This window comes from Schistocerca nitens, chromosome 4 (genome assembly GCF_023898315.1).
Source record: "Schistocerca nitens isolate TAMUIC-IGC-003100 chromosome 4, iqSchNite1.1, whole genome shotgun sequence".
NCBI lineage: Eukaryota > Metazoa > Arthropoda > Insecta > Orthoptera > Acrididae > Schistocerca > Schistocerca nitens.
The window spans coordinates 240,026,244-240,054,131 of record NC_064617.1 but is presented as its reverse complement, the minus strand read 5'-3'; the positions used below and the strand labels follow the sequence as shown (position 1 = coordinate 240,054,131).

Here is a 27,888-nt window from a genome sequence, read left to right as displayed (position 1 = left end):
TGTACTGTGTGACGCCTAATTAAATTCCTCAAGGGGAAGTGGATGGGTTAAACATCCGAATTGAAACCGTCGTTGAACGGAAACGGTCCTTTTCCGCCCATGGATTCCTATTTAAAATGTTACGAACTCATTCACCTCTACAAGTCCTAGAAGTTTGTAACGGGAATTTCCGAACACCTTGTATATTACGGCACGTATGTCTTTATGTATTATAAAGCAGGTAGCCTATGTCCGTCCGAATGATCATTACAGTACCGCGTAAAAATTTGAAGTATAAATCTGGTCAATTACTTTTAAAGATTTTTGGTAACAATGTTGAACGATGACATGATGATAGATAATGAGTCAGTTATGGCAACAGCGAACTTCTGTGCAAGAAAAGAGCTGAAACTTGCCAGAGTTCCAGTGAAACATATGAGAACGCTGAATCTGGTAAGGCTAAAATGCCAATAGGGCTACTAAACAGGATCAGCAGAAGTCACATTGAATACAAATGGTCTAAGCTCGAAAAGAAACCAACTATACTTAATATGGCTAACGAAGAATCAGGCGTCGTCCAGAAGAAATCAAAGGCAAGGAGAAAAGGAGCAAACATGATAACGTATGCTGACGACTAGCAAGGGCAAAGAATGTGGACGCAAACGAAAATTGATCGTAATTCGAAATAATGAAGGTAATCTTGGATTGGGATCAAACAATGCGCAAAAAAAAGATGGCGATTAAAAGTTCTCTATTGTGTCAAAGTAATTAGAGGTAAGATTTAGCTTTCCTCTTGACTTTAAATAATGGATGAATACCACGAAACCGCAAACAGGATCACGTTAGACGAACCTTACAAGCTGAAAGAAATGTTGGTGTATGGATTCAGCACAAACGTTGAGTTTCCTGCAAGAAGAGACTTCTTGCTTTTTGTGATTGTCCTGGGAGTTCAACCTGAAACCGTCTACGCCGTCGTCCGTAAGTAAGAAGTAGAGCAATGATACGAGCAGTGCTCCGCAGAAGCCCAGGAAAGACATTCCGTTACGTGTGGTGAAAGCGCTCTCTCCAAGTTTGAAAGAAACACAGTTAAAGAGACTGAGATGGTGGGCAGTACACAGAAACAATAGGCATTTTCCAAGTAAGAAATCCTCAGTAGAAGAAGAAACACCACCACCACTATAAATAGTAGTAGTAGCAGCAGCAGCAGCAGCAGTAGCAGTAATAGTAATAAATGCAGAAGTTATGTCCTTTTATGTGAGACAATGCAGGCTGTTTCTCGTAATTACTCGACAGCGGCGATCCTCCACAGGGAGGGAGGGAGTAACCAGTATGTAACGACGTAGCTTTAAATAAATAATACTGCATCTTATACATTCTTTCAAGCGACAAACTTTGCTTACTTTTTAGTCCTCCGCTGGGAGTTGGCAATGGTTCAAATGGTTCTGAGCACTATGGGACTTAACTTCTGAGGTCATCAGTCCCCTAGAACTTAGAACTACTTAAACCTAACTAACCTAAAGACATCACACACATCCATGCCCGAGGCAGGATTCGAACCTGCGACCGTAGCGGTTGCGCGGTTCCAGACAGTTGGCAATGACGCTGAGAAAATACCTAATATTAACAGGCAATTAAACGTTTTCGATACGATCGAAGAAAAGTCTAAGGACAACACAAATAACTTGCCACGAATGGACCATACACTGGTAAGCCCAAAATCATAACAAATGACGAACGAATAGGTAAAATTGAAAGCCTTCATTTAACACGAAATGGAACGGCACTGGGGAACACATGCTCAAATTCCTTAAAAAATCTTTTTTGAATTCACTCCTTAAGACAGCACCGGACTAACTTTCGTATGCGAATCTGACTAAATAAGTAACCTAAGAGTCAAGGCTGTCGGTATCTGGAGCATCAAAATATGTGAACTCCTAAGAAGAACAAAATTTTAGGAAAGAAAGATAACAGTAATTCGTATAGTAACCACACGAAACATTTTCAAATTTCTGTTTTACGTAGTTTACGATTTATTGTATTTTTTTTTACATGATGTGGAATAAAGACCTAACAATTTTACTTCTTACGATATCCTGCAACTAGCACGATTTTATTCCTGACGTTTCCGGCAGGGAAACTACTGAAGTTTGTTGCAGGGTATAGGCACTGCAACAAGCAACGTTTCAGACTCGTTCGTTTCTGGTAACGGATGGCTATTTCGTAACCAGTGTGCTCTATCCCTTTGTACGAAACGCAATTCAGTTCAAAAAAGTTACCCCTCATTTAGAACTAGCTTCAACCCTCACGAGTCGTGGGCGGTGCCTGCAGGCAATCGTGGAATCCCAAAAGGCGCCCCCAAGTGGAGTCCCGCGAAGTCGACAACTCAGAGGCACCCAGACGAAACCGTCTCGTGTTACCTTGCGCTGCTGCTTCATTCCATATCCTCCCATGTCGCTCAGTGTTCCTGTTTTTATACCTGTGGCGATTTTCTCTCTCTTATCTTTTATTCTGTATACTATTACACATACATTCAAACGTTTCTCTCAGTCGGTTACAACTGTTAGTTCTATTTTTTTTTTTTTCTGTCGGTGGAAAATTTAGTCTTGAGAAACGTAAAATTCATCCATTACCTCAGTTTGTCGGCTCTCACATTCTGATATGTAGTGGCGTACGGAACTTCTCAGTCAACGTATGCGAGAGTTTGTCACTGACGTCATATAGGTGGCGTTCTTGGAAGCATTCTCTTTTGTTATGGCGGCACTGCCTACTTATCTTTCTTTGATACGCAGAAGCTGACACATGCCGAAATCTTTTCTGCAAGTGTCGTGAAATTTGTGACTTAACAACTTTCCTCCTATGTTTCCTTATTTTGGAACATGAAATAAGAGTAAATTATATTAAACATATTTCCTACTGTGTGTTTTCTCCTCTTAAACGTAACATAGAAAATAAAACGTCATAAAAAATAAATCACAACTTAATGATTGACAACTTCACAAACACGTAACCAATTTCAAAGTTCTTTCGTAGATCTTGCGAAGTTCTGATAATGTAACTGCCGAACTAAGAATTCATCCACATGTTACTACCGCACAATTTTTCGCGACAGTATATGTTAGAGATTTTTGGATGTGTAGAATGTTGAATCTATAAACTGTAACCAGACGGTGCTAAACATTAGTTTAAAAAAGATATCAGTATTTTCTATTACCTACTAAAAGAAACTGTGAGATACAAATCTGGCATACCTTAAGTTCTACTAAGCATCGGAGCAAAAAAGTAAGTCTTCAAACAGAGCATAGTATTTAAAGTCTCTGCTTCGCTTCTCACTGTGATCTGGACAGCATTTTGAATGTATTTGTGAAGGTTGGCTGCAGAGAGTCGACTTCCTGAAAAAGGGACTGCCCAGGCGATTGCGAGTGCAAAGTAGCGCGTGCAATCCTCTGCGACTAACAGCCTGCTATTGATTGGGTGACGTCATTACGTCCGTTGTGTCAGCACCATAGGATACATCGATGACCACACCCGACATAAGGTGTAAAAGGTTGGTTTTTATGAGAGGAATTCCGAGAGCAGTGCTCTTTGGAATCAACGAAATTTACATATTTTTAAAACAATATCTATTACGACTGTCAAATTCCTCCGTTTATGCACTTTCGGGAGCAATTAATCACGAATGTTTCCTCAATCGAAAAAAAGGCGGTAAATTAAACGACTAAAGTTTTCCTGGTACATTTGAATAAAGAATAGTACGCAGAGGACAATTCTCTACTATTAATTTCCAGATTACGAGTTCCTGCACGTAAAGCAATGGCCCATCCTGGTTTCTAATAAATGGATTTACGGCACTAAGAGAAATTAATTACACCCTAGATATTATTTTATGTTTGCATGCGTGTGCGGAAGAGTGTCTAAGTAAGCAGTTTTATTAACGCTGAAAAGTATTCTAGTGCGTAATGCTAGCAAGGTACTAATCTTTGAGAAATTCTTACAGCTTTTTATATGAAGACGAGATGTTAGAGTGTACAACATGGTTATTATTGTTATTCTTGTCTTCAGTTCGAGGACTGGTTTGATGCAGTTCTCCAACTTACTGTGTAAGCCTCTTCATCTCCATGGTTGCTGCTGTAACCTACATCCATTTGAACTTGCTTATTTTATTCCAGCCTCGGTCTACCTTTACTCGTATAACATCCCTCCCCCTCCCCCTCTGCACTCACTTCCTTCAGTTGCCAAATTGACTAATCATTCATCCCTCTGGACGTGTCCTTTCGGCCGATCCTTTTTATTAATCAAGTTGCGCTATAAATTTCTTTGCTCTTCAACTAGATTTAGTTTCTTCTTATTAGTAATTCGATGCGCCCATCGAATCTTAATCATTCTTTCATGATCAACACATTTCAACATGTATATATCACCATTTCTAGTGTTCTGAGAGACAGTTTTCGCGAAAATAGTGAAGCACAGATGTGAAAACAATGATGCTGCACAGATCATAGCGCTATTGAAAACAAACATTTAATAGTTCGACCGTCAAAAATCGATAAAAAATTCAACAGTCTGTCTTTCAATAGCAGACAATGAAGGTATCCAACAAAGAAAATCTAAGTTTTTTTTTCATTTTTTGAGCAGGATGAGTGGATATCATAGGTGTGTGTGTGTGTGTGTGTGTGTGTGTGTGTGTGTGTGTGTGTGTGTGTGTGTGTGTGTGTGTGTCACTTTAAACGCTTTTTAGAGCTGGCTCAATACTAGAGCATTTTCTGTGTCAAATTTTTTCCCACTTACATCGCATTTGGACTACGTAACTTTTTTTTCTCCCACACACACACAGCACTTTCCTAACATGGAGACGCTAAGCGGAGAAAGGTGCGGCGGGCGGGTGACTATGATAGAACTGCCCGAACGTCATTTGACACCTACTTAGAGCTGTCACTAATCCATTTACTAATCACTATTCAGGCCAAAACAACAGACAGTCTGAAACGTTTACCACCTCAAAGCCCACAATATAACCGACAGCACCACGGAACACAGCTTCAGGGTATCAGAGCAAGTGTATCACAGAGTCAAAGTCGCAGTAATAAACAGAGCTAGAACACCACTGGAGGGTGGGGGAGAGGGAGAGAGAGAGAGAGAGAGAGAGAGAGAGAGAGAGAGAGAGAGAGAGAGAGAGAGACCGACAAGGCAAACTATTAAGGAGATCCTAGGGGTTTGTGCAATGTCAATCATCTTTTTTACACGTTCTAATATTTCTGACTTTCACAAAGAAAGTAACGCTAATATCAGTCCAAATTTTGGTTTGACCGCCACAATGCGTTGCTAGGCGTGACCCTATTGGAAGAGTGTGCCCTGCTCTTTCTCCGGCCTGGACAGTGTCCTATCTGTGGGCTCCGCAATGTTCAGAAACCTGTCACTAACTCTGGAACGCGAAAGACTCATTTGCAGCAGGAACAAGTGGTTCCTCAAATATTATTGTTAAGTGACTCCTGTTAGCCGCCATGAAATTATTTTCAACGCCACCAGAAAATGAAGAGTTACACTGGAGCAGACGTTTTGGTTATTTTAATGCCAGAAGTATAAGCTCTCACTATTGACATTGATATCTCTAACAGTGCTTCATCTGCTCATCTTCGATACTGTGAAACACATCTCTTCTATTGGAAGGTCTTCGTTTTCCATATTTTGGGAAGAGCTAGTACGGACTGAAACAAGATCGAAATGTCCAGTCAACAAGAGCTCTCAAATGCGTACCTTAAAGAGCTAGCACCACTTGTCCAGTAGAAGATGTGTTTCACAGTAGCGAAGATGAACGAGTGCGCATAGCTCTTCAGGTATGCACTTTAGAGTGCATGTTTATTGGACTTTTTTGCTTTGAGCCGGTGTGCAAAATAGAAATTCACCAGGTTGTTCTTATTCTGCTGATTTTGATATTCCCACTGCCAAATGAATCGAAATGTCTTTTTCTAAGTCTCTGTCCCATGTATCCGATGGTTTTCCCGAGTCTGCTTTGGTAAATTGGGCTCCCCTGTAGTATTTGTTTTGTCCATCTGCCAACGTTTTGTAGAGTGATTACACATACTCAGACACCATGTACGTTTACTTACATAGTAGCAAAGTTTGCAAAATATATGACAATTGTTATGGTGCTCCTTCGAGCAAGAAGACTAAATGGTTTAGACAATGGGATCATGTTCTAAGAAAATAAGCTACAATACCTACCCAGCACTGTGATATGGCTATCCGAATATCGCTCCATACGAATGTTGTAATGGTTTCTTCAACAAGACTACAATTTAGGTTTTTCTCAAACATTTCCAGTCTCAACAATTGATCAATCTAGCAACACATGGATGTCTGCAAAATCTATCCTCTTCCTCCCAAACATTGCGAAGTTCCAAACACAAACGAGCTTCCCCTTCCTCAGTACGACGCTTGTACTAGGATCTCCGTTCATTGCAGGTAATGTATCACTACTCAGACCACGTAGTGTATTATTACTCAGAAGGAAGGTTGAAAGTCAATTACAGTAAAAAAAAATACGTTGTAAGGTAATCTATACCAAGTACTGCAAATTTTTCTGATGCACGATACTAATGACTGCATGACGAAGTTCCTTTGAAAATGAAAGTCCCAGTGCGAACTAAGAAATCTCTGATTTGCAGAACGTCTATTTCCGCTTACCACGTTGACCTGACGGTCCTATTTAAATTAACAATTTTTTCACGACTGACATAATGGCCGTCTTCAGGAGTTACGTGTGGTTGTCACATTGCACTCACTGGACCATGCGTAGAGTCACCACACGCACAAGGAAATTATTACAGATTACTTGATTTGTTCAAAATACGAGGTTATTCCACTATTTTTTATCCTTCCTTTGCGCGTGTCCCAGAGAGGTTTCACTGCTATAGTAATAATTTTTTAATTTTCCTGCTAATATCCTGTTGGTTTCGTTGTTCTGTGACAGGGAGGTGTAGCAGGGGAGCATTATAAAGATGTTTATAAAATATACATACGCCTTTGGAGTCCTACTGCAGAACAAATTGCGCCAACTGAAATACATAGCAGCTTGCTGAACGTGTGTGGAAACAATACAGTGTAATGTGTTCAGTAGTGGTGAGAAGAGTGTGCACCACAAATCGTCCCCTCGTCCCCCCCCCCCTCTCTGTTTTCCACTATGCTCAGTTTTCATCCCTCATAATGAACAGTATCTCGATCGCTGATTACTACCAAAGAACTGTGTGGACACATGAATGTCGGCTGTAACGCCTTAGAAAACATGTTACTCAACAATGCTTACCGGAATGTGAGAGAGGCGGGTCCACGGTTTTAAATGTCTTAGAGCAACACGAAGTTGAATTTAATGGCTTTCTAAACACCATGATCACTAAAGATAAGACATGGTATTACGCTGCACGCAGAAAACCGAAATACAGGTCATGGAACGATGAGTAGGGAATTCACCATCATAGAAGTAGTTTAAGACACATCTTAGCTCTAGACACGCCTACCTGCAGGCAAAGTGACGTGCACAGTCTTCTGGGACGGGCAGGGTGTGCATCGTTTGCGTGTCTTTGAGCCCAAAGCAATTCAGAACGCTACATTGTGACACTGACTAGGCTGAAACCCCAAATTATCAGAGTCAAGCCAGAGAAGAAGAAAAACTCCCGCTTCCAACCAGGTAACTGCAGACCCCACAGTAGTTTTGTGACCATGGATCTCACGGTCAGCTATGTCTGAACTATCATACCAAATCCGCAATAAAACCCTGATTTATTACCTTCAGAATTGTCTCTCTTTGGGCCCATGAAATATGAACAAAACGGCCAACATTTTCCAGACTGAGAAGATGTCGTCAAAGCTGTACGACCGTGGCTAGCCTCAGCTGGTTCAGGTTTTTACGAGACCGGCATGGAGTGTGTTGTACGCCGTTGGTAAGGCTGTATAGCGAAGAATAGTGGTGACTGTGTGAAAATGACGGTATGTATCGGCAATTTATGGAACGCGCTTTTATCCGTTCCCAAGCAGCGAAACCAGAAAGACGGTAAGACAGAGAAAGAGCCTCGAGACTTGCGGCGGCTGCGTCCAGAGGAGGTGTGCAGGCGCGTGACAAGTATCGACCTGGGAGCGGCGCGGAGCGTGACGCACGAGCGTGAGCCGCAGTACTCACCCTCTGGCCCAGGAAGCGCGCCTCCAGTAGTTCCTGTTTCCTGGGGTCCAGCACCGCCTGCAGGTGCTCCATCTTGACACCCGCGCCTGCGCAAACAAAACATTGGCGTCAGAAATATTCCCAATATAGGCTTGACTGGAAGTGCGCGAGATATTTGATTATTCGTGAATATCATAGCCTATTAATAATTTAACCACAATGTTTATCACAACGAAGTTGACAAAAGAGACAATTAGCGCAAAGTAGTGTGTAGAGGGAGTGCTAATACAGGAGTAACGTATCTCCAAAATGTTGGTTGGAAATTGCCTGGAAAAATCCAGCAGAATGTCGTCGTGTAGAAGAATACGACGCCGTTTGTTTACATCTAGATACAGCTCAAACAGTTTACCGTAGAATAATTTCCGAACAAACTGTTCCACTGTCTTCGTTCCTGCCATCATCATACATTAATAATTTTCTTTGTGGCTTCCTGGTGTTGTAGCCCTCAGTCTGGAGACTGGTTGGCTGTAGCTCTCCACGCGACAATATCCTGTGCATACCACCTCCTCATCCCCAGTTGCTACTACACCGTACGTCCTTTCGAACCTGCCTACTGTATTCATCTCTTGGTCCCCCTCTACCCTTCTCATTCCCCGCACTTCTCTCCAATTTTAAACTGATCATTCCTTGATGTATCAATGTTCCCTCTTTAGGTCCAGTTTTGCCACATATGCCGATACTCTTAAAGCACGTTGGCGTTCAACAGCCGTATGTGGGTGAGCGTTATTCTGTCGGAAAACAGCCCCTGGAATGCTGTTCATGAATGGCAGCCCAACAGGTTGAATCACCAGACTGACGTACAGTTTTCCAGTCAGGATGCGTGGGATCTTAGTTCTAGACACGCCTACTTGCAGACAAAGTGACGTGCACAGTGTTCCGGGACGGGCAGGGTGTGCTTCGTTTGCGTGTCTTTGAGCCCAAAGAATTCAGAACGCTACATTGTGACACTGACTAGGCTGAAACCCCAAATTATCAGAGTCAAGCCAGAGAAGAAGAAAAACTCCCGCTTCCAACCAGGTAGATATCGAAATAGACGACAGAGGGATAGAGAAACAATTAAAATCGCTCAAAAGAGGAAAGGCCGCTGGACCTGATGCGATACCAGTTCGATTTTACACATGGTACGCGAAGGAACTTGCCCCCCTTCTTGTAGCGGTGTACCGTAGGTCTCTAGAAGAGCGTAGAGTTCCAAAGGATTGGAAAAGGGCACAGGTCATCCCCGTTTTCAAGAAGAGACGTCGAACAGATGTGCAGAACTACAGACCTATATCTCTAACGTCGATCAGTTGTAGATTTTTGGAACACGTATTATGTTCGAGTATAATGACTTTTCTGGAGACTAGAAATCTACTTTGTAGTAATCAGCATGGGTTTCGAAAAAGACGGTCGTGTGAAACCCAGCTCGCGCTATTTGTCCACGAGACTCAGAGGGCCATAGACACGGGTTCACAGGTAGATGCTGTGTTCCTTGACTTCCGCAAGGCGTTCGATACAGTTCCCCACAGTCGTTTAATGAACAAAGTAAGGGCATATGGACTATCAGACCAATTGTGTGATTGGATTGAAGAGTTCCTAGATAACAGAACGCAGCATGTCATTCTCAATGGAGAGAAGTCTTCCGAAGTAAGAGTGATTTCAGGTGTGCCGCAGGGAAGTGTCATAGGACCGTTGCTATTCACAATATACATAAATGACCTTGTGGATGACATCGGAAGTTCACTGAGGCTTTTTGCAGATGATGCTGTGGTATATCGAGAGGTTGTAACAATGGAAAATTGTACTGAAATGCAGGAGGATCTGCAGCGAATTGACGCATGGTGCAGGGAATGGCAATTTAATCTCAATGTAGACAAGTGTAAAGTGCTGCGAATACATAGAAAGATAGATCCCTTATCATTTAGCTACAAAATAGCAAGTCACCAACTGGAAGCTGTTAATTCCATAAATTATCTGGGAGTATGCATTAGGAGTGATTTAAAATGGAATGATCATATAAAGTTGATCGTCGGTAAAGCAGATGCCAGACTGAGATTCATTGGAAGAATCCTAAGGAAATGCAATCCGAAAACAAAGGAAATAGGTTACAGTACGCTTGTTCGCACATTGCTTGAATACTGCTCAGCAGTGTGGAATCACGGAGATGATAGATAAACTCCAGTGGAAGACTCTGCAGGAGAGACGCTCAGTAGCTCGGTACGGGCTTTTGTTAAAGTTTCGAGAACATACCTTCACCGAAGAGTCAAGCAATATATTGCTCCCTCCTACGTATATCTCGCGAAGACACCATGAGGATAAAGTCAGAGAGATTAGAGCCCACACAGAGGCATACCGACAATCCTTCTTTCCACGTACAATACGAGACTGGAATAGAAGGGAGAACCGATAGAGGTACTCAGGGTACCCTCCGTCACACACCGTCAGGTGACTTGCGGAGAATGGATGTAGATGTAGATAACCACGAGAGTGCTCCTACTGTCGTACAAAATCGCGGTCCTGACCATAACTCCAGGTGCAGGTCATCAGAAAAGATAACAGGCCTCCACCTTCCTCTCCACTGACCGGTCGCTTGATACAACTGAAGTCTCAAGTGGCGAAGGTTTGAGATCAGTGGAATGCACGCTAAAGGGCGTCAGGGTCGGAGCTGTTCCTGAAATAACCTATTTGTAACAGTTCGTAGTGCCACTGTGGTGCCAATTGCTGTTCAAATTGCTGCTACAGATGCAGTACCATGCGCCCCAGCAATACGCTGAACACAATAGTTTTCCCTTTCAGTAGTGACACGTGCCAGTCCACAGCCCGGTCTCCTCGCGAACATACATTCTCGTGACCACCTCAGCCTGCAGTATGGCAGAAGGGACATTCACCTTCTCGTAGCCTTATTACACGACGCCGTTCAAAATCGGCGAAATGTTGATATTTGCATCTTTGTGGTCTTAAAGGCATTCTTGACTATCAACAACTCACCATGTCAAATCTCAAAGCTTACTAATACTCGGGACAGTTACAGCGCGTATTTAAAATGAACCTGATTTGCATCCTCATGGTGGCGTTACTCTCATGCGACTGGCGCGAAATTTGAATGCACCTCATCTTTCAGATGAAGAAACGCGGCTACTAGCTTTCGTTTATGTCGCACAACTCGTTCCTAGCATTGCGGTTTTTTTCTGTCAGTGTAGTTTCAGTCGAAGCGTTGGCGCGGGTGGCTAGCGTGGCGGCTTCGCACTTTTGCACCCTGCGTTCGCAAACTATTTTTTTTTTTTAAATTTTCGGTTTTCATTTATCTGCCATTGTCCATAGGAGATTACTACATAAATGTTCTCCAGTGCATACTGAAATACGTTGTCCTTATATGTCTACTAATTGTATGGTAAATGCATTAAAAAGAAAAAAAAGATAATAAATGAAAGGAAAAATGTGAAAGTGTTTTGTTGCAATTCCTGTGGTGTATCTTGATTCATAACAAATGCAAGCGTCAGTTTTCGGAAAATGATCTGTTATGAGTGGTTTGCCGCGAGAGTGAGATTCATACGAAGAAATGTCGCTGTGGTAAGCCTACCTTCGCGTGATACTCGTATTGTTCGCAATTTGCATGTTTCGAATATTTCTACGATCGGTATCATCCAAAGGAATGCACCAATTCTTCCTGAAGAATAAACATAAGAATGAAACGAAAGAGTTTGAGAATTTAAAAGATAGTAACCCCTGGAAATACCACAACACATATTATATAATAAATGAAAGACATTGTGAAACCCATTTGTAATTTTACAATAAATGTAACTTCCTTGTATCCCCTAACAAGATAAGAAACATCCGTGTAGTAATTTTCTACGGACATGGGAATATCAATGAAAAAATAAAATAAATAAAAACAATAATAGTGTTTCGAACACGGAACGCCAAAGTGAGAGCCGCGACGCTAACCACTGTGCCACCAGTTGGGCTGAGCTTATCGCGCGCTAAATGGCATCTAAGTCACGTCGAAAAATTTTATGGTCGTATTATCAGAAACGTCTAGTATCTACGGATTAACCAAGACATGTGTTCGCTTACTTTGACTCCTCTTCCGCTGAGAGAAGTTTCTCGGAAATCGGAATATGCCGCTTGCCATGTTCCTCTCGTCAGTACCTCCTCATTGGTTACACGATCTAATCTTCAATATTCTTTTGTAGCGATACATTTCAAAAGCTTCTATTCTCTTCTTGTCTGAACTGTTTATCGCTCCCGTTTCACTTCCGTACAGGACTACACTACAAATAACCTCACAAAAAACTTCCTAACACTTAAATCTACATTCCCTGTGGACAAATTTCTCTTCTTCAGAAAAGCTACCTTGTCATTGGCAGTGTACTTTTTATATCCTTTCCGCCTCGGCCATCATCAATTATTTTACTGCCCAAATAGTAAACTCTTCTACTACTTCTACTGCCTCATTTCCTAATCGAATTCCCTCAACATCGCTTGATTTAATTCGACTACATTCCATTACCCTGCTTTGCTTTTGCTGATGTTCATGTCATATCCTCCTTTCAAGATACTGACCATACCGCTCAAATGCGCTTCCAGGTCCTTTGCTCTGTCTGACAGAATCACAATGTCATTGGCAATCCTCAAAGTTGTTATTTCTTCTCCAAAACCTTAAATTCATTCTCCAAATTTGTTTGACTTTGTACACTGCTTGTTCATTGCACAGATTGAATAACATCGGGGATACCTACAAGCCTGTCTCACTTCCTTCTCAACCACTCCTCACTCTTCATTCCATCGCTGCCTGTATTTTACTCTTTTACCTTAAGAATTTTAAAGAGTGTATTCCAACTGACATTATCAAAATCTTTTTCCAAATCTACAAAAGTTATAACAGTAGGTTTAACTTTACGTAACCTATCTTCTAAGACAAGTCATAAGGTCAAAACTGCATCGCGCGTGCCTAGATTTCTCCGGAATCCAAACTGGTCTTCGCGGAGGCTGCTTCTACCAGTTTTTCCAGTCTTCTGTAATTAATTTGTGTCAGTATTTTGCAACCACGAATTATTAATTGATAGTTCGATAATATTCGCACCTGTCAGCGCCTGCTTTCTTTAGAATTAGAATTATTACATTCTTCTTGAAGTCTGACGGGATTTCCCTTTCTCAGCTACCTTGGATATCAGGTGGAACAGTTTTCTTATCGTTGGCTCTCCGAGGCGTATCAGCTGTTCTGACGGAATGTCGCCTACTCCAGTGGCCTTGTTTTGACTTAGGTCTTTCAGTGCTCTGTCAAATTATTCTCGCAGTATAGCATTTGCTATCTCATCTTCAGCTACTTCCTCTTATCTTTCTGTTATACTGCCTTCAAGTTCATTTCCCTTGTATAGCCCTTTTATATATCCCATTTTTCAGCTTTCTTTTCTTTGCTTAGTGCTAGTTTTCCATCTGAGCTCTTGATATTCTTGTAACTGCTTCTCCTTTCTCCAAAGGAATCCAGCTATCCCTGCTTAGCCATTTTGCATTTCCTATCCCATGTTTTCTCCTTCCCTCAATTAAATCCAATGCCTCCTGCCTCCTATGATAGCTAAGGGTTTCTATTCGGCCTTGTCTTTTTATCTACCCCACTCTGTGTCTTCACTTTTTCACCTCTCAAAGTTATCCATTCTTATTCTACTGTATCCGTTACCCCCGTTCTTGTCAATCGCTGTCTAACGCTCCCTCTCTCAACCACCCTTTGTTCTTTCAACTTGTCCAGACCCCATCTCCTTCGTTTCCCACCTTTTTGTAATTTCTTTAGCTGTAATCGACAGTTCATAACCATTAAATTGTAGTCAGAGTCCACATCTGCTCCTGGAAATGTCTTAACAGTTTAAAATGTGGATCCGAAATTTGTTTTACCAGTATACCTAGTGGTTATAAGTAAATTGCAGCTATTCACGGATGTCCAGTGTGGGCTGTAATTATCGTATGGCAGCGAAACTTGGTAGATACGCCAATGCAATTGTGGTAGTCAGGTGCAAATCTGGCGCTGTGCACTGTCTGTATGACGGTATGACATTCACGCTGTGATTTTGCAAACCATAACGCGATTGAACAGTATGGCTATTGAGAAGAGAGCCGTGCTGTTAGTAAGTGAAACTTTTTTATGGAAACGGCAACAATTAAAGTACTGCATTGAGAGAATATCGTCCACTGAAAGGTCTGAGGAGAGGACCGATGTCATTAAGTGGTTTAAAGATGATAATGAAATTATAAAATACGAATGAGCTTTGTGTGGCACCTGGAAGCGGAAGGCATCATATCCCGGCGGAAGCAATTGACGAGGTTGCCGTTGCTATAACTGACCATGCAGATAGTGCCCCAGTAGTGCAAGTGGTCGTGGTCGTACAGTGTCACGAAAATTGTCCATCACACGATCAACAGAAAGGCAAGTTTTGCAATCTATTTCGTTCTGAATTTACTCTTCAGTTCGAAGTTGATGAGATGTGGCCTGGCAATATTCTATGGAGTGAAGAAACACATTTTACCCTTTCTGGATGCAGTGAAATCACAGACCCGCCGAATTGGGAGTACTGTTAAACCGCATGTTGTGCACGAAAAGCCACTGCAGTCGACGGATGTGACTGGAGTGGTATGGATTCACAAGCAGATTTATTCTCCGTCCGTTCTAATCTGAAGAGAATACTGCCGCCAGGCCTGTCAGGTGTACGTGTCGTCAGCACGTTATTGAGACCACCTTGTGAGTCCTGCTTTGGATGAGCGCCACTGTGTGGAAGCCACCGTTTTCAACAGGGTGCAACACCTCATGTCGGTCGCCCAGTGGAAGACCTACTTAATGCAACCTTCCACGAACGTGTTATCCCCAGAGGTTTTCCACATGCATGGCCTGCAAGATCACCTCATCTGAAACGTGTGACTTTTGGCTCTGGTGGTATCTAAAAGTACGACTTTACCAGGAACACGTTTGGTATCTACCTGATCTGAAGGCCAGTATACAAGAAAACGTTACTCAGATTCCACCGGATCTGCTGTGAGCAACTTTTTATCACGTTGTTTTACGGATATAGAATCTCGTCGACGTCCCCGGTGCTCATACTGAACAAACTGTGCAAGCGGCAGTTAATAATAAAATTAACTTTAAGCCTTAGTCAATTGTTTGACCTAACCAATTTTATAACCGAACATTTCGGTACGTCTTTCTTGCCTTCACAGGGCAGACTTGCACCTGGTGGCAAAGACTGGAACTAATTTTTTTCCAGCGTTAATCAGTTCCGCAATAACATATTAGAGTATCTAAGAAGTTTGGCTGCCTAACGATAAATACAGCCCACACTGGACCTCTGGGGTACCTGGACTTCAATAATACACTGCTGGCCACCGTAAATGCAACACCCTGAAGGAAGCATCCAAAGCAAGTGAAATTTACACCATGGGTTTGCAGCGATGAGATATGCAACTGATTAGAATTTCAGCGCAGACGCACATCACGCGCGCCTGTGGCGCCACCTCATAGCGCCATTTAAGGCTTGGCGATTTCGACGAGTGTACGTTCGACACGTGTGTTTACCTTGTGGTTGTTTCACAAGACGATCAGTTATGCCTCGTAGACAACAGCGAACATCTTTTGATCAAGTATCCGAGTTCGACAGAGGAAGGATAGTGGCTTACCGAGATTGTGGATTATCATACAGAGAAATCGCTAGTCGTGTTGGACGAAACCAAACAAGTGTAATGCGGATATGTGACCGTTGGATGCAGGAGGGTACGACGGACCGACGTGGTCGATCGCATTCACCTCGGTGCACCACTGCACGTGCTGATAGGCAAATTGTGCGCATGGCAGTGACGGATCGCTCAGTGACATCCCGAACCATAGCACAGCACATTGCGTCTGTAACGCATCATCCAGTGTCTGCGCGTACCATTCGACGCCGTTTACAGCAGAGTGGTCTGTCCGCAAGACGTCCATTGCTTCGTCTACCATTGACGCAGAACCACAGACGTTTCCGTCGCCAATGGTATGATGACAGACGGATGTGGACGGCAGAATGGAATGACGTTGTCTTTACTGACGAGGCACGCTTCTGTCTGCAGCACCACGATGGTCGGATTCGAGTGTGGAGACACCGTGGAGAGAGGATGCTGGACAGCTGCATTATGCACCGCCACACTGGTCTTGCACCGGGTATTATGGTATGGGGCGGTATTGGATATTACTCTCGCACGCCTCTAGTACGCATTGCCGGTACTTTAAATAGCCGGCGCTACATATCCGAGGTGCTGGAGCCAGTTGTCCTTCCTTACCTTCAGGGCTCGGCCACAGCCATATTTCAACAGGATAATGCGCGACCACACGTGGCACGCATTGTTCAAAGGTTCTTCGTCAATAACCAGATTGAATTGCTTCCCTGGCCGGCTCGCTCTCCGCATCTTTCGCCGATAGAAAAAATGTGGTCCATGGTTGCTCAACGAGTGACCCAGATTACATCCCCAGCTGCCACACCAGATGATCTTTGGCAACGTGTGGAAGCTGCTTGGGCTGCTGTACCCCAGGAACACATTCAACGTCTCTTTGACTCAATGCCGAGACGTGTGGCAGCGGTGATCTCCAACAATGGCGGCTACTCTGGCTACTGATTCCGGCAGGAACCACATGTCACAGACGTCTGTAAACGTAATCATTTGATACTTGGTCAACATGTTATCTACAAAATAAATCTTGTTGTGCTACCTCTTGTCTTTCTTGGTGTTGCGTTTACGGTGGCCAGCAGTGTATAACCATCCGGTATATTCAGTCTTAAAGCTTCCGATGTCTCCAGCTCTCCTCCACGTATACTCTCTTCTTTCATGATTTTAAACAAAGTGTTAGCAACGATTAAATTATTCTCTGTGCAAATTTCTACCAGGCGCCTTCCTCTTTCATTCCATTCTCCCGTCCATATTCATCTACTATGTTTCGTTGTCTTCCTTTTTTTACAATCGAATTCCAATCCTCCCCCCCCCCCCCCCCAATTACAAATTGTCGTTTGCTGTAACTATCTGAATAATCTCTTATCTCATTATATTTTTTTCCTTCCAAACAGTCCATCATCTGCGTAGTTAGTCGGTATATAAACGTGTACTAAAGTGATGGGTGTTGGTTTCGTATCTGTCTTTGACTACGATAATTCCTTCACTATGCTGTTTGTAGTAGCTTACTTCGATACCTATTTCCTTAGTTGTTACTAACCTAACTCTTGAATAACAATATTTCATTTTGTATTTATGGTCCTGTATTCACGAGACCAAAAGTCCTGCTCATCCTGCCACAGAACTTCATTAATCCCCACTACTACATCTAGCTTCAACCTATCCATTTCCCTTTTTAAATTTTCTAAACTACCTGCCCAATTGAGGGATCTAACATTCCACGCTCCTAATCGTAGACTGCTGGTTTTGTTTTTCCTGATGGTAGACTTTTACGTCCGGAATATTTTACCCAAGAGGATGTTGTCATTTAACCATACAGTAGAGCTGTATGCCCTCTGGGAAAAATTATGGCTGTAGCTTCCTTTTGCTTCCACCGGTTCTCGGTACCAGCTCAGCAGGCCGGTTTTGGTTCATGTAACAAGACCAGCAATGTCAATCATCCAGACTGTTGCTCCAGCAACTACTGAAAAGGCTGCTGCCACACTTCAGGAAATCACACGTTTGTCTGGCCTCTCAACTTTTGTGCTTCAACAGCAACATTTTCCCGCTGGTTTCCTTCTTCTCCTTGCCATAGCAGGATGAGCCGGTTATATAAAAAGAATTCTATAGGTCAATCAGGTTTATTTATGTAGTTCGACACAGTTATATACTTTCACACATACAAACAAAAAATAAGTACGCATATATAAGCCTAACACAAACTTTGCTTTTCATTTTTTTCTAGATGCTTTGCTCATCGGTTTCAATTCACTGAAAACCCCGCCTCATGATTTCTATCTTGAAATATATTGAGGAATTTGACATTTTTCCTGCTTTACTCAATTTTTGGCAGTCATTTTAAGTTTTTTCAGGCATGTTAGGATCCTTTTTAACCCAGTTTTTGTAATGGCAGTACCACTTCGGGCATATCCGTATAGGCGGTAAGTGTCCTTACAAAGAGACAGTGCATCAGTTTTCTAGGTGAAAAAAAAAAAATTGCAGCCTAACAACATACTCGCAGTTTGGTGACCTCGGAACCCTTGCGATGTCCCTAGAACTTTCTGTGTGTTCACTACGTTAGTTAAAACTACAGTCTGAATATTACGTGCATACTTCAAATTATAAATACGGTATCTCTGGAACTCAGGATCTCGGCAACGGATAATTATGTAGAAAAATTTTCGAAGTTTTCCTGGAGTTTCATCTTAAGGACGTATGGTTCGACTATTTGCCATGAACAGCAATTATAGAAGTGGCCTCCCATCCCCACAATTGATACTTTTAGTACCCAAAAATCATGGTTTTTCGGGATTTTCTCAGGAACTGACGAAGAACAAATGATATTCTTATAAGCCGCCGGAGGCCTACTCTAGAAGATCACACATAGTGCGAAATAACCAACCGATTTGCTCAATTTGCATGGGTTGGAGGAAGTGTGCAATGTTAAAATTTTGACCCTGTACCGCAGGGTAGCTGCATAATGCCCGCTCTTCCGTTTGATATGAGAATGGTCGCTAGGGTATCGGCTATCCAAAATACTTGCCCTTCTTCTCTGTGACTGATAGAACCCGAGATATGACCTGAAAAACCACATTTTCGCGCGCGCGTCTTCTTGGAAAGTAAAGTGCACGTACCGATTTACGATGTGACAGGTGCCGTCTCACAATGTACAAGAAAAAACTGCTCACGTCATTCGTTAAGAAGGGCAAATTTAGATTTCTTTCTAGTGGTATAGGCCAAAGGAAAAATAAAGCACGAGGACGGTATATTAAGTACGAACCATGATTCCTGAAACATGTAATTTTACGTGCTGTGGTGAAGCAATATCACCCGTTCAGTAGTAAATTTAAACACAACGCCGGAGTAATGACTTAAAAGGATTGTGATCTACTGATTTATACTGGTAAAACTCGGGGCAAAACTTCTTGTAATCCTTTTTAAAAAGGACTGTATCTCTTTCGGGGATGTGTGAGGAATGAGATTTCCCCATAATCCGCTTGAAGATATCGACATCTCATGACTGTGGTGAATCCGCTCGCTGCCCCAGAGGTCAGAAATGCAGGTGTGGCAGGCGTGCCCTTGCTCGCCCTTGCCTGCAGCAGCAGCCATTACTACACCCAGGCCCCGGCGGTGGATGCGTGGCCTGCCTGCGGCGTGGGTGCAGAGAGAGAGAGAGAGAGAGAGAGACGCTGCCGAGACTAGCCGAGGCACGTGCTGGAGTGGAGTATTGAGCGCAGTCCGTCTCCACTAGCCTTCTGACCACAGAGCGCGCCCTGTCGTCCCAAGGGGGTGATACGCCCGCTCCTCTGCTCTGCTCAGACCCCGTTCCGAGGGTGCTCTAAAACTGTGTCCGTTTCACTACAGTTTCATTCAACTCCTAATCGGACTTGCCTGTCGTATAATCTGTAGCCCAAAACTCAGCATTATTTCAGAATGACTTCTTGAAGATGACAATCTGCTAATGCTGCCTTTCATGAAGGTCTGAGAATCCTTGGGATGCTTACGCGAACGAGAAGACGAATCCACAATGACGGCTATGATCAGTTCCTTCTCCTAGATATTATCGGATCTTGCAGGGCATATTCCGCAGGATGTTGGCAACCCAAAACTAAAATACGAACATCAACATTTCAAGAGAGGAAAGTCCCTGTGCAGTTTTAAAAACATAGGAAGTATATGCGGTACCATCATAGACGAAATGAGAACGTCATTATTCAAGTTACAAAAATCAATCACCACTAATGAACATCTCACTCCAGCTCCAAATGCTTTTACGGGAATAAAGGCCGAGGAGTGAAGAAAAGAAATGATATCTGCATTAAAACACGTTGAGACGAAAAAGACGGGATGTGAAAAAAAATTAGAGAGTTCGGATAGAGGAAGTACTGAAACCAAGGATGTAAGGCGGAGCTAATGATGAGGAAAAATGAATACAGGGCTTAACATCACGCTGACGATGAGGTCGCTGGACGGAACAAAGGTCAGATCGTTGAAAGTAGTCAGTGCCCTTTCGCAGAAACAGTTCCGCCATTTACCTTAGTGGTCTACGGAAATAACTGGCAACGTAAATCTGGACAAGGATTTAAAGTGCAGTCCTCCCGAACACGGAACTAAAGATTAGTAAGCCTGACAGTCTTTGAAGCTTATAGCAAAAAGAAATTTAGAAGTAGTACAGTATACAAGGAGGGTCCTGCAAACAGGAAATGGAAATTTCCCATGCTGATGGAGAGCGAACGATTTTGAGCAAGATGAAGAAAAACTTTACATTAAAGCATTCATGTGCAGTATCAAATGATGTTCAGGATAAGTTTTCAACTGATAGATATGGGAAATACCTGAGGAGTGTTTGAAAGATATTGGTTGGTGGCGCTGGGGTAGAGGAAGATGAGCAGACTGAGCAAACTGATGCGAAGGGAGAGGAAGGGGCACTAGAAACCTTCAAAGTTAGCAGCTGCTGGCGGTAATGTGATAGAACATGGCTTTCCTAGGCTGCGTTATTGGACGGGACCGGTAGGTGCGCCTGCGGACAGACATGGCGACGCGCCAGGTCCTGGGATCCCAGCAGCGCCTAACGATCATTGGCCCACAGGCCAGCGCGCTGCTGCGCGAGACGGCGCCTATTGGCACACTAATGCCTGGCCAGGACGCAGCACAGAGAACGCTGGCATGTGATTCGTAGGATCAACCGTGCCACTCACTCAGCAGCTCGTAATGACGTATCAGCCTCACAGATCACGATCGGGTGCTGACCATTTCGTTGTAAGCTACCTTCAAATGGCAAGTGAAGTACGAAATCTTTTTTGGGAACATTGCGTTCTACGTTACAACGACAAAACTCGAGCCGTAACTCGCAAAACATGCAAAAGGAAAAATTTGTTTCAGCCGTGTAATCTATCGCCACAGTATACAAAATGAGGTCTACCGCGAGGGAAAGATCAAATATATGACCGTGATCCTTAAATTGCAATGAAGTGATATTCACTGGACGGAGAAACAAACAGCCCCCATCTAAATTTAAAAAATAAATAAAAAAAGAAAAAATTTAAAAAAATGAAATCGCCTCCAGTGATTTAGGGAAGTGAAGGAAATATTAGAATCTGGATGACCTGAGGGCCATTCTAGAATTAAAGTCCAGTGATCAGTGCCGTGGATGTAATTCTGAAAAACAAAAATAAATTACACTGTATTTCCAAAGCTTATCCAGTGCTGTTTCTGGAAGTCACGCCCCCACTGACGAAAATTTCGGCATCTGCCGAAATAAGTGACTGGTTTTCGACGTCTGCTAATCTCGTAAGAAGGTTTGATATGGCGTGGTTTTGTTGATATATCCCTTGAGCGGCTAGATGTCGCCATTTTATTCCGGCATGTGCAAATCTCTTCGCGTCTGCATACCAGCTACACAATACGCCCTGTACACAATATCAAACACACACTGATCTTTGACGTCCCGTACTTTTTTCTCGTTGCGCTTCCTCACAACGTATCCCGTACAAAAAACTCTTCTTCGCCATCTTTTAAATGACTCGCACAAAACCTAGCATCTAGCACATGCGCTTTACCTCGACATATGTACAGAACAACGATCCCCCTCGGGTCGGCAGGATGTCTGGCATCTAATGTGTCTGGAACAGTCACGAGTGTTTTCACAAGCGGAACGAAGCAGCTATCACGGATCCGTAGTACCCACAATACAACTTCTGTACAGGGAACTGTCCCCTTCCATCAGCTGCGTACAGAGCGCGAACGGCGCAGCCCTCGGCTGTGATACCGGCGGTGTCGGCCGGACGTGAACTACTCCGCTCGTTCTCGCCGGGTACCTGCAGCTGTGCTCGCACGGCGCTGTGCAGGACACAAGGGAAGGGTCAGACTGAGCGGTCGAAGACCTCGCCGTGGGCAAACGCGCTTGTCTGGCTAGTTTCTAGCGACCACTGCGTGACGGTCGGGTCGCTCTCCTAAGGGGCCTACCTACTTCTACATGTTTTCCCCAGGGAATGGACACACTCGAGGTAAAACTTTGCGGTGCGTGGTTTCTATGCCTTTGCAAATGAATCATGACTCTATAAAACAATTGAGTATCCTGCGCCAAAGCTCGAATAGGCCTTAGAATGAGCTAGCATAAATAAGTACGTAAATCTGAACACTTTTCTTTCGATACTTATACGGCGCTATAGTCTACAAGGGAAACCAATAGAAGCAACGAAAGGTAGTAGCATTTTATGGCTTCCTCTTTCCTGAAACTGTTGCAGTTACACTTGTCACTCTGTATTATCACTTTCTCAACTATTTACTGCAATATATTTTTATCTTTCGACTCTTCTTTGTGCCCTATCCCTCGTGATCTTCATAATTCGTTCTCGTGCCCAGTTCTGCTGCAGAACCTATTTATCCTTCAAGAAGACTTGTCTTTGAAAAAATGCTTTCGAATGACTGGTACTCTTTACGATTTGTACGTGCACAATGGGTTTGACTTTATATGCAATCGTTGTCTCGTAATATTGTCGCCAACTCCTTGTGCGGTACAACAAGGATGAAATCAATATTAAGTATTCCAATGACGTTTGTGGGAGCATTATGATTAAAAAGACCGGAAGTATGACCAGAGCTTTCAGTCCTGCAAGTGTCCAGGCCACTTAGAGATGTTGTACAAGCTCAGAGGGACAAGGATTGGACAGGAAATCGATGGCTTCCTTTTCGAAGAAACCTCTCCAGTTTTCCTTCGAAGTGATTGGCACAAATATTTCAGAACCCCCATTACATTAGGCAATTTGTGACCGTAATACCAGTATCTTAACGACTATGTTACCTCACAGACCAGGTGTCAGAATGTAAGGCACCTCATAGGAAGTAGTTTCGACTAAGATCAACTATAATCCTGGATTATGCTCTGCCACAATACTCCTCTTTTCAGTTTCCTTCAGGTCACTTCAATTATTTTCATTTCAGTCTCCATTAACTCTTTGTTGGCTACGTCCTATTTTTTCGCAAATCAAGCCAACCTAGACTGAAGTATTGAGTTTGCTTTTATTGTGTGTTCATTAATGTGTCTACGTCTGGGTAAAAGGGTAAGTTCACTGAAGTCCGCAACTGCTTGAGTTTTTTTATATCAAAGGCATTACACGAGTAGACTTCTTGCAGTCCACGCCGTATTTCAACAAACAGTTGGATCCAACTGAAAAGTAACGTTCAACTGCAACGTACATGGCCTCATGCGTGTATCACTGAAATATTTTGCCGATGTCAAAACGATCAGTCCAGCACATTCATATTTTTAAGCGACTTTGGGAATGCTGCACTTTTAAGAATGAAATCAATTTCCTTCCGAAGTAGTCAACAATCACAAAATGTCGGCATCAACGTGGCTTCCATAGACAGCAGAAGCGTTTACTCTGAGTCGCAAATTCTGATGCAGAAAATCGACTCAAGCGATCAGCATAACGTAAGATTTTACACATATTTTTAGTACAATAAAAGGTTAACGACGAACGCGTGCGAAACGAAGTTGCGAACACTGTCAGAAGAAGACTAAACAGACAAACATTATATCTGCAGTTCACCGATTCCAAGTAGCGTTTGTGGAGTTATTTGACTGAAATCCATGTGAGGAACGAACATGTGAGGGAAATATTCCAGCCCAACGCCTTTCCATATCTAAAAAGATAGCGATCTTATATCCCACTTGACGTTGTACTTCACCGTAATTCCCACCGTAAAAGAAAAGTTTAATTGTTTTAATCGTGAGGAATAGCGTAAGGGACTAACAGGGCAAATAATAAGATTATTAAACGGATTTTTACAAACATTATATTGTAAATGCAGTTATTCTGTTTTTTTTCCCCTGCAACATCAGATTCTTAATCAAACTATTCATTGGCACAATGATTTATGCCAGGCAAACTATGGGTTAAAAAAGTATTTATCTAAAAGCCTGGATTGTGTGTGTGTGTGTGTGTGTGTGTGTGTGTGTGTGTGTGTGTGTAATGAAGACGACGAAACTTCTGGCTGCGTTGTGCACCGTTTTTTTAGACAATGATCAGAATTAATCAGTCCGGTAAATTGCGATTTTTCGAGTGAAATACGAAATGGTAGCTTCCAAAGAGCTTGTGAATTTAAAATCGAAAATGAACCGGTCCACTGGGGTTGGTGACAACTGGTCACTCCCGAACAGAGTTTACCTCTAAAGGACCCATGGTGGATGTATTCGCTGCACGTACGCACACGTAAGCGTGAATACGTCACGACATCCGGCCACCGTCTGCTTGACAAGACCTACTGATGAAGCCTTTGCGCTGACGAACGAACAGCAGTCTGACTACGTTTCGAGGTATGGTGTGAGCTGCTGAACCTCTAACCCACTGCGTACCCCCATCAACCAACAGTCAAAAGCTATGTACATCGTTGTTGGGACGGCGGAAATGAAATCCATACGGCGCTGGAGCACCGTATACACCCACGAAGGAAGTCGGCAGGGGCAGGAAGGAAAGCCGAGAAGGGAGGCGAACGATTTTTTTTGGCAGGGTGTCCTAGGAGGAATGGTCGACATCCGGGGATATAATAGGAATGATCATTCGAAGCAAAAATGTCCAGTGAACATGGGCTTTGAAGCGCCAGTCTCGTGAGCTATGAGCACTTGTTCATCTTCGCTACTGTGAAATATCTCTTACACTGAAGCAGCTTACAGTATAAGAGATTTGTTTCACTGTATCGAAGATGCTTATAGTTCTTAAAGTACATATTTTAGAGTCCATGTTTACAACACTATTTTGCTTCGAATGGTCGTTCCTGTCACAGCCCTGAATATTGACCATTCTTTCTGGAATAACCGGTATAATCGTTGATATATATGCGGTGAAACTTCAGCGAAAATATGATTTCAAAACAGACTGTAGCTGCCTGATCTCACGCCCACACTGTTCCTCTCTATCGATAGAAATCGTGCGTGTAGACGTAGTTGCGGAATTTGAAACCCACTGCCACGTCATACGTACAGCTATAAAAAAAGTAGCAGCAACATGGCAGTAACGGCCGAATAAAGACCCATACAACACATCCTGCCGCAACTAACAGGTTTACCGAACAGCGTCCTTCATGCTGTGAGGATTTCTTAGCCGTATACTCAAGCTCGTTCCCTCACCCTTCCTTATAATAAATGTTTCTCCGATCGTTCTTACGTTAACGGGAGAAAGACGGGCGACGAAGAAAAAATAAATACGTACTATCTCACACCCAACACTTCGGAGTAGCTAGAGAGCACCAGCCCATAGTGTCTCCAAACACAGGATAAATATCTGCCCTTAAATAACGAGGTACGAGCAGAGCGAAAGGCAGCGGAAATTGTCACATGCATAGTTGAAAAAAGAACTGCAATGCAATGACTAGGAAATGACTGATGTCCTTCAGAAATACTAGTAAAAAAAATATTAGTAGTTATTGAAAAACAACACACTCAAGGACTGGAAGCAAGCGCCAACGGCGGTGCATCAGCAGTAACAAGATTCCTGGAACAAATCGTGACACTTAAGATAACGGCAGGTTTAAAGCGGATTCAGAGAGAAAGTGTGCACAGGAACGGCCTCCACCTGTAAAAACGACTATGCTACCTACCCGTAAAAGGCACAAAAGGAGAGTAGAAGCAAAGTAAGCAAAAGGCAATACCAAATGGTTTCGCCGGCCAGCTAGTCCGTGCGACGGAGGCCGCCGTTATAAATAAAGCGGCCGATGGTCGCAGCAGTGACGTTGGCGCCCTTACACATACTAGCGCGCTACGTCAGGCGGATTCCACCGGGGTCCGAGCGAATTGTCTCGTGACTGATATTCGTCCTCAGTGCGAGTGATACGTGGCAACGCCGCGGGGGCCCGTGTCCCAGCTCGGCTCGGCCCGGCCCGGCCCGGCACGCCTGTTGCCGCGTGTGACCGAGAGATGGCGATAGCGATGCAATCACGCCGGGACGGCCGACCGACAATGCGCCAAGTTCGCGCATTACACGCGCCAGGCCAGCCCGGCAGCCCCGACCGCGGACGCGACTTTCCTCCGGCCGGCAGCCCCACTCTGCGTCCCCACGCAGCGCTATACACCGCCGCGCCGCTGCACGGCGGGCTTCACAATTAACGTGTCATCCTTGCCCACACCGGCAAGCAAAGCCATCAGCCGACGCTTTACACACCGCTACCTCGAACCCTCGTTACAGCGAGAGCTCTATGGAGCAGTGCTCAACTGCTCACGCGAAGTACCAGGGGAATTATGGCAGAAAGGAAACAGTTGTCACCTTTTCACTGTCTAATATTTACTGTTTTCAAGGATCAAAATCAAATGACTCTGAGCACTATGGGACTTAACATCTGTCGTCATCAGTCACTTAGAACTACTTAAACCTAACTAACCTAAGGACATCACACACATCCATGCCCGAGGCAGGATTCGAACCTGCGACCGTAGCGGTCACGCGGTTCCAGACGGAAGCACCTAGAACCGCACGGCCACACCGGCCGGCTTTCAAGGATCGTCATCCAATTCGATCACTTAATGATATGGCCTGTGAGTCGGCACCGTGCAAATTCTTTCATTTGTGCCGGTCTTCAGCATCCCCTTGCCATTTCAGTCTGGCTGTATTTTCAAAGCCCGGCGGTCTTCCCCCTGGTCGTTTTGGTAAATTGGGCTCCAATATGGTACTTGTTCTGACTACCCGCCATCTTTTCTTCAAATGACATGACCATCCCAATGCCATTTCAGGTATTCGCCCGTTCCATTATGTCACTGACCTTTGTTGTCTGCCTGATATCAACTGCTTTCTTTTTGTCGGTCTTTGTCTGGGCCAACACTGATCTTCCCATTCCTCTTTGGGTTACTATTAGTTTCCTGACAACGAACTCACTCAATGTCCATAGCTCACAGCCAGTAGAAACCACTGGCAGTAGAAATTGGTCAAAAACTTTTTTTTTCTTTTTTTCAGCTCGTCCGATATCTTGAACTTCAAAACTAAGGAGTATCTTAGATTATATTGGCAGTCTACTTTAACATGTCGAAATATTTCTGATTTTAGGTCTCCTTTCATGTTTACCGGTTGACCCAGATAGACATATACTGTAACCCTTTGTAGTTGCATATATCCAAGAGGGGTATTTCCCTTCCGTATCCATTCGATTTTCTTGATCCTGGTTTTATCTTGGTTCATTTTCAAACTTCAGAGTAGATTTCAGAGCAAGATCACAAATCAGTTTTGAAGTTCTTGTATACCACCTATACATAGTACGATATCATCAGGGAACCTCAGGTTATTTAATCTAATTTCCCGAATTTGGATTCCCGTTTTGGAGATATAGTTACCTTGTTTTAAGCCCTACCCTTGCTACGTAGGTTGGGCCAGGTCAAGTGCAGTGCACAATATGGTATTCAAAACTCTAGTAAAAACTTTGTAAAGTATGGACACAAGGCTGACATACCGACAGTTCTTTATATCTTTAGTACGAGTACTACCTTTCTTACGTATTAGGATTACTTTGGCTTTATTTCATGCACACCTCACGAAAATTCCAGGTTAATGCTTAGTCCTGGCCGTCATTAATAC

General features: G+C 43.4%; 1 protein-coding gene across 5 annotated transcripts in view; it reads right to left on the bottom strand.

Moving 5' to 3' along the window:
* LOC126253151 (serine/threonine-protein kinase tousled-like 2) overlaps positions 1-27,888 on the bottom strand; it is a 599,627-nt gene that overhangs the window by 188,577 nt on the left and 383,162 nt on the right. For all 5 annotated transcript variants that reach the window (XM_049954296.1, XM_049954299.1, XM_049954297.1 and 2 more), the window contains one exon: positions 8,150-8,235. In XM_049954296.1, the coding sequence (XP_049810253.1) occupies positions 8,150-8,235 (86 nt within the window). The remainder of the gene's footprint in view (positions 1-8,149; positions 8,236-27,888) is intronic.